Source organism: Crocodylus porosus, unplaced genomic scaffold (assembly GCF_001723895.1).
Source record: "Crocodylus porosus isolate Cpor-Errol unplaced genomic scaffold, CroPor_comp1, whole genome shotgun sequence".
In the NCBI taxonomy this organism is placed as follows: Eukaryota; Metazoa; Chordata; order Crocodylia; family Crocodylidae; genus Crocodylus; species Crocodylus porosus.
The window spans coordinates 6,307,689-6,318,117 of NW_017728907.1; the positions used below are offsets into that span (position 1 = coordinate 6,307,689).

Genomic DNA, 10,429 nt, shown 5'->3' on the forward strand with positions numbered 1-10,429 from the left:
GGCGAGGCGGAGGACGAGGACGAGGAGGAGCCCCCCGCCGTGCTGACGCTCAGCCACTTCTCGCGCCCACCCTTCCTCAGTTTCGGGCGCGTCCGCCTCGGCGAGTCCCGCGTACGGCTGCTGGGCGTTGACAACCCCGATGCGGCGGCGGCCGACTTGGCCGTGGACCGCTTCCCGCCGCCGGCCCGCGGCTTCAGTCTGGAGCGCCGCCGCTTCCTCGTGCAGGTGGGCCAGTGGGCGGTGGCTGAGGGAGGGCAGGGGGGATCTCGTGTAGGGACCGTGGCTTGGATGCGGGGAACGGCGGGAGGTGTTCGTACCCTTGCGCCCCACATGCAGCCTGGGGGACTCAAGAGGCGACAGCCTAAAGGAGGGGCCGCTGGCACCCGGCCTCGGCCCGGGCCTGCTGAACGAAGACTTGGTGCTGGGGGCTACATGAGCTCGGAGGAGTGGCCTCCGCCCCGTACTCGCCCTAACAGCATCCCTGAAGTCTAGGACAGTGTTTCCCAAGCAGTGCGCCATCAGAAATGAACAGGTGTGCCACGGAGTTTTGCCAGGCAGTGGGCTACAATTGAGGATGGGGGATACCTTAACAGGTGTGCCACGGCAAATTTGTATTAATGTTAGTGCCTTGGGCTGGAAAGGGTTGGTCTAGGAAGAGCTTGCCTCCCAGAGCCTGGGCTGTGCTGGGGGCTCTGTTTTTCAAAGCTTCCTGTGCTTCCAGGGCTCCCCTGGGAATTGATGCGTCTGCTCTAGAAACCTTAAAATTAAGGGCTTCAAGCCTGTCCTGCCAGTGAAGCCAGTGATTCTCTTTGAGGGTGTTGCTGAGAGTGACTTGGTCTCTTGTGGACTAAGATCAAGTGGGGGCATCCAAATCCCAAGACTTCTGGGCTTGGCCATGCTGCCTGGGACGGAGGATGCCCGTGGGTTGTAGTGCCTTATGTGGTGTTTAGAATAATTGCATTCTGCCTGCCTCAAGCAATATGGTTTTTGGAACATTTGGATTCTGATCAATGGATATGATTTGGAAGTGATTTGACCTGGAACACAAAATATATTGTAACTAATAATAAAAAAGCCTTTTAAGTATACCCTGCATGATTTGGGGGTGTTGGTTATAGCCCTATTGGTCTAATGACACAGGCAGGCAAGGTTCTTTGAGTAAGATGTGATCTTTTTATTAGACAATGTAAATAGTTGAAAAAATTCCTTTTCGCAAGCTTTCAGGCACAAATACCCTTCACTGTTGTTTGTGTGGCTTGCAGCTGTCACGCTGCTGTCCGATCGCAGTGCAAGGAACCGGAACGGCAGGGTTAGAAGGGTCGTTTAGCTCTCTATGGGACGGTTAACGCAAGTCCAGCTCACGTTGCCCGATAGGAGGTGGTGAGGTGATAGTCACAGAGGCGGAGAGTAGTTGAAGGTAGAGGTTTATTTACTCATAGTGAGCATTGAGGAGAGAAACGAAATGCAGAGAAGTAGACTGCTAATCATGTCGGGGCAATGAAGTGGCGTTCGGCGGTTGCTAATCGCGAACGGGAGGCGGAAGTAAGGTGATCAGGCTAGCGTCCCTTGTGATAATCGAAGTGGGCGATGAATGACCTCGCTTGGGTGCGGCTGTGCGCTCCCTTATATCACTCAGGTGATGCGCTCAATGGTGAGCTGGCTGTTTTCACCTATCACTTCTCAGGGTTCTGTGTTCAGGCCTTATTTGGCATTGCAGACTGGCTGACCTCACCTATGTTGGTGACGCTCTAATAACGAAAGTAGTGGTATGGCAGCGTTTGTTTTACCCTTTTGTGATGGTTGCGGGAAGGAGGGCGGGGCTCGCCATCTTGGTGCCTCGCACATCGATGCCACCACTATGGTGTGTGTATGACATGCCCCCTTGTGTGAGGCAGCAAGGGTTGACTGTTTCTACACCATAGCGTCATATTCACTTTCGTTATATGGCGCTTGTATGGCCTCAGTTATTTTGGTCAGCTTGTATATACAAAAGCAGATAGGCGAATTAGGCGTGACTTTAGCCACTGTAAGAAAAAACAGAACAAACAACAAATGCCAATACCTATTGTGCAAATAATCAGGGCGGTTAGTGCTAGTTTCTTCAAGTGTCCAAGGCCGAACATGTCGAGCCAGCTGAACATCCAGTCGAGGTTTGACCCTACGTTGCGAGCTTGGCGCGTGAGGTTGAAAGCGATGTCTATTCCTTCTAAAACATCGGTGAGGTTGAAACGTCGACGTGGAATCGCAGGCAACAGTCCGCAAAGTTCTCATGTGGGTTAAGGGACAGGCGAGGGGCAGAGTTGTCATAGATGCCTCCTAAGGTTTAACTGGATTCCATCTAGCGACTCTGGGCAGGACGTGGGACATGTGGCTGAGTTTGCCCATTTCTCTGCGTCAGTGGAATTTAGAATGAAGGGGGCAAAGGAAAGCGTTAGGTCTGCGGACCCCCTCGGAGCTTGGATACAGGCAACAAACGTCCCGTTATGTTGAGTCGTGTTGCCCGCACAATTGGGCGAGAGGATGGCAAGGGTGGTGAGGAATGCATTACTCTCGAACTCTGGTCTTTCCTGCAAAACAAGAAGCTATGACAAATGTTTTTCTTGCCGATGTAGCCAGTTGTAATGAGTTAAAATGCAGGCTGTAGGGCCGTTGCACCAGTATGTATTGGGGTATGTAGCGGTCTTGAGGACAGTGGCCTCTACCGGGGTCGAGGGTTGGGGCCCCTTGGGGATCATAAGCCATGCAAGATTTCCCTTAGCATACACGGGTTTCCAGGGGTTTGATGGCATAAGGGGCTTTACCATCCAGTGTGGTTTGTTGGAATTGAGGTTGGTTAAAACCTCAGGGAGGCGTCTCTCCCACCCCTTATAACTACCCCCTCCCGTTATGCGGAGCGCTTGTTTGAGCACCCCTATGGCCCTTTCAACTACACCATTGCTCTCTAGGTGGTATTGTAGGTGTGTGTGGAGCACAATGCTGCGTACCGAGGCAAACCAGTCTAGCAGTTTACTAGTGAACGGGGGGCCTCTGTCAGTTTGGATTTTGGTTGGCTCTCCCCACCACTGGATGATTTGCTGAAGGGCGCCTTGCACATCCTTGGCTGTAGTGCGCCTGAGGGGAACACATGCTGTGTTGCGGGTCCCAAGGTCAACAGCTACTACACCCTTTGGGTGGCTCTTTGCACCTGGGAGAGGGCCGACGCGGTCGACTTGCCAAGTTTTTCTGGGGCTAAAGTGTGATGAGTCAAGTGCTCTCTTCTCATGGCGCTTGGAGGCGGTGGGTTTATTGGCCTGACAGGCCGCACACCGATGGATAGCGGCTACCCACTGATGGGCTTGTGCTTCTGTTGGTTCGCCTCCTAAACGGCGCCACCGTCATTGGGCTTTTGCTGCTCCTGGGTGCCCCCAGAACTCATGTAGCCATTGAATGAGGTGATCAGATGAGGTCGGGCTCTGCTCGAGAACACTGGCTGGGGCAGCTTGGAGTTTTGTGTCCAAGTGTGCATAAACGGGGTCCGTATCAGGGCAGTGAGATTGGGTGTGCTTGATCAAAGGAGCAGGGTGGAGGCTTTCAACTAGGTCGAGGATGGCGGCCCACAGCGGAACGTGTGCGGTGGGAGTTCTGCCACCGGTACACATTTTGTAGATGTATTCAGAGTCAATGGCAATGATGCACGGCTTGGGTTATGGGCAGTCAAAATGTGTTGAAGTACACACAGGAACCCCATTAGCACTAGTGCTTGGGCATTGGTGTTGTAGCCTACATGTTGGATCTCCATCCAGTTGCATGCTTGACACGTCGCTCCATACTTCTGTGAGCCCTTTGTAGATCCATCTGAGGCCAGCCGTGCTGATTGGGTTGTTCCGTACAGGAGGATACGATCCTGATACGTGGTTCCTGGGTGAGGGTCCTCCTTAAACTGCCAGTGGCTTCACTTTGCATGGGTTTTGTTGACTAACTTGGCCCAGGTCGTTAAGAGTCCATTGAAGTAAGTGGAGGGCCTGTTTGGGTTGAGTGCTGGGATGGTTTCTGCACTTGGGCCAAGAATCAACCCTTGTTGCGCCGAGAAGGGTTCTGCAAGTCGGACGGCTAGACAAGCTAGGCCTAGTCTGTACTGGTGTTGTTCACCGGCAATACCTGTGAAGTTGTAGTACACGGGGTGACCTTCGGCATTGCACACCACCAGGGACGGTTGATTGTCCGACCACACGTACTTGATCTGCAGCGTTTTGGTTGGGGAGAAACTGGAGTGTTGGTGGGTTGCAGAAAAACTCGAGGAGCTCGTCAAACTTCCTTTCGTCTGACCTGTCCCAGAAACAGGGATGCCAGGAGTTGCCGCACGTCTTCTTCTGGAGGTGTTGGATGAAGGGGTGTAGATGCAAGGGGATGAAGTGGTGGACCCACATCAGCTAACCTAGGAGTTCTTGAAATTGTTTCTTTGTCGTAGGTCGTCGCTCCCTCCAACAAGATAATTGGTCCGGTTTTTCGATCGAAATTCCTTTGGAGGTGAATGTGATTCCCAGAAAGGTGAACTGTTGGCTGGGTTTTTTCATGGACTTTTTCATGTTGATGGTCCATTCAGCTTAAGTGAGGGCGCAGGAGACTTGCTCAGTTGTTTCTTGCACGGCAGTAGAGTTGGGGCTGATTTACGAGGATGTCATCTATGTAAGAATGAATCTGCACAGGGTTCAGAGGGACTACGCTCTTTAGGACCGGGCTTAATACCCCTGTCGCTGCTGCGGGGGAGTTTTGGTAGCCTTGAGGGCATACTTTCCACTTGTACATAACTCTGCCAACACACATGTTAAGAAGGCCTTTGTCATCTGTTATGGGGACGGAAAAGAACATGTCCTTTAAGTTGATGGTGCAGGCCCGCAATTGCGAGTGCAGGCGTACGTTGGCTGGCTGATGGACATCACTGCTAGGGTGGCAAGCAGTTTGATGCAGCTGTTTGCCACTCGGTAGTCCACAACAAGCCTGGCTTGGGAGGGGTCCGTTGGCTTAGTGATGCCCCATCCTGGTGACAGGTATTTAGATTGAGTAATTATTTCTAGCCGGTCTTGTGTGAGAAGAGATTTCAGCAGTTTGCCTAGGTTGGCTTTTAAGAGCCCTTTCATTGGAATAGGGCGAAATTTCCAAGGATTTGAATGAAGCGGCTCCAGCCGATGTGCTGGGGCATTTACAGTGAACGGGATCGGCGATTGTTCTTCTGTGGGGAGTGCTTGCAATACGGGTCCTTGGAGGTGTAGATGTCATGTTCCGTTCACATCCAGCAGTACTTGACTCCCCAGGATGTCTCGCAAAGGTTTGGCCGCTGCCCTGAGTGGCTTAAACAGTGAAACTAATACTTTGACCACCAGAACACTTTGTTGCGTTTAGTCCCTGAATGAAGACGGTTGCTCCTGTGCGTGTATGAGGTAAGGAGGGGGGGATGACATTGACTTGTGCGCCCGTGTCGAGAGGCATGTGGTGCAAAGTGGGTATGGTCTTTGGTTCAGTCGGGTGGTGATTCCATAGGGAAGCACACGGCTGCTCGTCTCCGGGTCGGGCTTCGGAGCTCGCGGCCGCTTCATGTTATTTTTGGATGCGTCGCTCTTTTTCTTAGACCTCCTCTGTTGTCATGCCAATGGAATCCTAGGGCTGATGCAAGCTTCTCTTGGGTGTCTTGATCTAGGCGGTGTATCTGATGCTTGCTCATCCCTCTTTGGTTTAGGATGAACGCAAACATGGCCCACTTCCTTGGCATCCGCTGTGGTGGTCCTTGGGGCTCGCTTTCCTGGCCCTGGTGCCAGGCGTGGTCATGCGGGCGGTTGTGTGAACTGCGGTCAAAGTTATCTGGCTAGGCAGCCATTACAGATAGAGTGGGCCTGCTCAATGGGGGGTCCACTGGCAGTTTGTGGATAGCCTCTGGCTTGTCCGCAGAAAGTATGAAGCCACAGGCGGGAAGTGGGATCGTTGGGCCAGTAGAGGTCGCAGGCAGCGGTAACCCCTGCCATGAGTATTGGGACTGAACCCAGGTCATTAAGGTACTGCTGGGGGTGCACTCCGTGCACTTGGGCAGCCGTGAGTTGTTCCCGTGGATTCATGGTCAGGTCCCAACGGTAGTAACTGAAACCTACGATATAGTTGGCTAATGAGTCCCGTCCCCGGCTTGCTGTAGACCGGGGCCCCTCGTGGACCGTGTGTGGTGTCATTGATAGCGCCATGATCACCAGTGCCAGCAGGGGTATTGGCCAATCGTGATTATGGACCGCAGCGTTCACTCCCCCCCAGTCCGGACGTCCGGATGGGATTGCGTAACATCATGGTGGTTTCTTCTAGATCGACTCGGTTGTAACCATAGTCTATAACCATCCGGCCCAGTCAGACTAGCGGCGGTTCCCCTGGATGGTGTGTGGTGGAAGTGATTAGGTCATGGATCTCTGCCCGGGACCTGCTTCGCCAGGAGGTCGTTGTTACCGGGTGCCCATCTAACCCAGCCGTGACCTTAGTGGTGCTGATCAGGAGGGCCGTGACCAGTTGCGACAAGTCTGGCGGGGGAGGTAGTTCTGGGTAGAGGCTAGGCGGAGCCCCTTTTGATGGCTCTACGTCCTGGCCCCCGTATGGTGGAGGTGGGGCGGACAGCATGGGAGGTGCAGCCTTCGGTGGCTGTGTCTTCTCTGCTGGAGGCACTTCCTCTTTTTCTGTATCTGTGGCTTGCTGTACTGCTGCACAAAACTGCGACTCAAGATCAGAATATGAGCGCACGGGATTTACAAAGTGTTGGTAGAGGATACCCAGACACTTATGTTTGTTCCAGGTTGGACCAGTCCATTTGTGCGTGGTTTTTCCATGCGTCTCCAGGTCGCTGATGAGATCCCCGGCCATTTCGTACCCCCTTGAGCGTTCTTTTACAGGTGGGCAACGGAAATTATTGAACGGTATGGGAGCTCCTAGATCTTTTAGATGTCGCAGACCTCTGGCCCATGTCTGCGCGGGGGTCGGGTCTCCTGTCCCATACCCCTTAACTTTCTTCAAGGACACAGTGTGCCCTTCATCATTTGGGTGGAACAGGGTCTTGGGGTCTGAGAGTAGACAGCCAAGAGCAGCTGGTGACCCCTTGAAGACCCATTTCTTTTGACCCTTCTTTAGAGTCAAGTACCCTTGACAGTCTTTTGGAGCCAGGCTTGCAGAGTGGTAACTCATATGCGCCCAAAGTTCTGTATTATCGTCAGTGGTACAGCAGCCTCGACCCCAGGGGCAGACAGCGACTAGCGGATCTGTGAATCCTGTTCATGACGCCATGTCACTCTGCTGTCCGATCGCAGTGCAAGGGACTGGAACGGCGGGGGTTAGAAGGGTTGTTTAGCTCTCTATGGGACGGTTAATGCGAGTCCGGCTCACGTCACTTCTCAGGGTTCTGTGTTCAGGCCTTATTTGGCATTGCAGACTGGCTGACCTCACCTATATTGGTGACACTCTGATAACGAAAGTAGTGGTATGGCAGAGTTTGTTTTACCCTTTTGTGATGGTTGTGGGAAGGAGGGCGGGGCTCGCCATCTTGGTGCCTCGCGCATTGATGCCACCACTATGGTGTGCATATGACAGCAGCTTAAGCCCAGAGATTTCTAACAGGGAACCCACAGTGCCAGCAAACACTGTGATTTTTCTTTGGTCTGTTGGAGTTCTTTATGCCTAATAAGTTGCTCTGTTGTTTTCTGTAATCCAGTAATGAGTGAAAGTTCACAAGTAGCACTTTCTTAGGGGTGCTTTGAGTTTTTGGAGGTGTGACTTCCATATAAAGTGGTGAAGCAGCTCTGGGTGGTTGGTGGCAGTAACACCATGATTCCTTGAAAAGTTCTCAGAGTTCAGTTTGCTAGGAGGATCATTAATTTCCCTGGTGCGGACCAGGTACTGACAGTTGGTACGAGGTGAATGCTGATCCGTTGCCAACATGAAGCATTGAATTAAGCTGTTAAGTTGAATATGGCTGTTAATAACATCTGAAGTGTTCCCATGCATTAAAAATTTAGGTGTTTAGTTGATTTGCAGATAACTGATAATTGTTACTGTGTAAGCAGTAAGCAAACCCCCCCCCCCAGATTAGTAGTTTAGATTATAGATTTTAGGTGAATTATGCACTTATGCCTAGACATGAAGTACTTGCGTCAGATGGGAGGGAGTGCAGGGGCTCAGAAGACAGGATTACAGTTCTCAGTGATCTTGAGAAATGATTTGAAATCAAATGCAATAAAAAGGCATCTTCCTTCTAGCCAAAGAAATAGATACAAAATGGAGATGATTTTGATAAATACACTGAAGTAACTGGCTAGGTGGCGTTACTTTAGTAGAGAGACTGGGGATTATAGTGGAGCATAAGAAGAAAATGATTCAAGAGTTATGCTTTTATTAACCCCCCCCCCCAAATAAAAAACCAATTACATGTCAGTCTGGCCTTTTATTAATAGAGGGTGCAGACAGTGTAAGAAGAAGTGAAACATTTCAAAGGCCCAGCTGTACAAATACATGCTCTTGGAAATGTTCCAAAAGCAGCTGAAGGCATCTGACAGTATCTCTTTAAATGAGATGACTCCTGGATCATTTCACTTCTTGGTATGTTTGCTGGGGTGGGAGAGCAAGTGGACAGCCTGTCAACTATCCAGCTACAGGGTCCCTTGTACTCCCTGCTGGGACCATCGCTGCTGCCTGAGCCAACGCTTCTCTCCCCCAAGACTCCTGCTAACTCGTGAGGGAGCCACTGCTTCTGCCAGGAGAGGTTTGAGGAATTTAGAGTTGGGGTGGATTTGATTTAAATCAAATTGATTTAAATCACTAGTCAGGAAGCCTCAGTTTAATCATTGTTTTCTACAAAAAGTGCGTTCTTGTTGGTTGATATCCTTTATTCGTTAACTTCTTTAAACTTTGCACTTTTAGAGAGAGGTAAGGGATTGAACTGTACACAAAACTTGCAGAGACAAGAGGGCTGATGGGTAGGTAATAAGGTTTGTTTTCTGACATCTGTCAGGATGTTAGCTCTGGAGACAAATCCACAGTGTGAGAACTGAAACGAAGCATCACAGAGATGCTTAATGGGATCTTCTAGATCTAGACTGAGCACTGAGTCCCACTGAGTAGAGTGGTTTTCTTTAGTCGTTACTAATCTATAGAGGAGCCTCTGGGAACTCCATAAGATTGGGCCCCTAATATAGTACATGGCCTGTTATGACCCATTTATAAAACTTTTCTAAAAGGGTTACATGAATATATTGTCTCAAACAGTATATAATTAGAAGTTATAATCCCTGTTCCATGCTATCTTTGAGCTTTAAATTAAAACCATCTTTATATAGGTTTATTTTTTAAGCATCTTAAAAAATAAAGTAATACAATCAAATGAAAAAATCCAATTTAAATTTTAAAAAATCAATTTATTTATTTATTTTAAAATTGTTGATTGTTATCTACCTCTTTAGAGTTGGAGAATTTATTTATTTGGTTATGGGATTTTGGTTGGTGCTAGGGGATGCTGTAGTGTTTTGAAATATTCGTGAATAGGTGCTGTATGTGTGTCCCTTGGATGAACTGTTTTTTTTAAACATTTCCAAGCGTGTTTTACTGGAAACATTTCAGTTCCATCTCTGCAACCTGATGCATCAAACATAAGACTTGGGAGGTAATTCATTTGCTCTAGGTACTGGTGAGGCCTCTGCTGGGTTTTATTTTTCAGTTTTGACCAGTACAATATAAGAGATTTGTGAGCATACTGGAGATTATCTGAAGGGGAGCAGCAAGAATAAGTGGCTTAGAAAAAATTACCTGGAAGGATCAGTTGAAGGCATTAGGCTTGTTGTTTATAGAAGAGAGAGAACTAAATGGGAGGAACTGACAGAGTTTCCAAAATGTGAAAGGTTGTCAAAAAGAGGACAGCAATCAATTGTTCTCTGTATCAGCTGAAGGTAGTCAAGCATTGTGCTCTATTAGCAATGATTTTCAATATTATATTAAAAAGACTTTCCTAGGCATTAGGAAAGGTGGATGCTTTTGTTTTTTGTCATCTGTTGTCTGTCAGGGCTGATCATGGGCAGGAAGAGGGACTAGATAACAATTGAGATCCCTTCTGGCCATACTTTCCTATAAACATGAGTCTTGTTGAGGTGCCAAGTGCCTGCTGTGATGAATTTGGAAGTATGTGCAATTAATGAATACCTTAGGAAAGTAGAACTCAAAGGGACCTCCTGGGCCAACATGTTCTTTCCTCTGTGTTCACAGGGGAATTGCCCATAATTGACCCCTTCAGACCTTCACACAAGAGTTTGAGGTAAAAAAACTCTCTCTCGGTTCGTTTTCTTTGGAGGCTCATTGAATAACAAATCCTTAGGCACACATTGTTGGTGAGACAAAAGGTATATATTTGCAAATAGGGTCAGAGGGAGAAGACAAAAGATCAAAA

The 10,429-nt window shown here is 49.3% G+C and overlaps 1 protein-coding gene across 1 annotated transcript in view; it reads left to right on the forward strand.

Annotated features, from left to right (window-relative positions):
- ASPM (abnormal spindle microtubule assembly) overlaps positions 1–10,429 on the forward strand; it is a 68,029-nt gene that overhangs the window by 3,422 nt on the left and 54,178 nt on the right. The window contains exon 2 of the mRNA XM_019530569.1: positions 7–225. Coding sequence (XP_019386114.1) covers positions 7–225 — 219 coding nt within the window. The remainder of the gene's footprint in view (positions 1–6; positions 226–10,429) is intronic.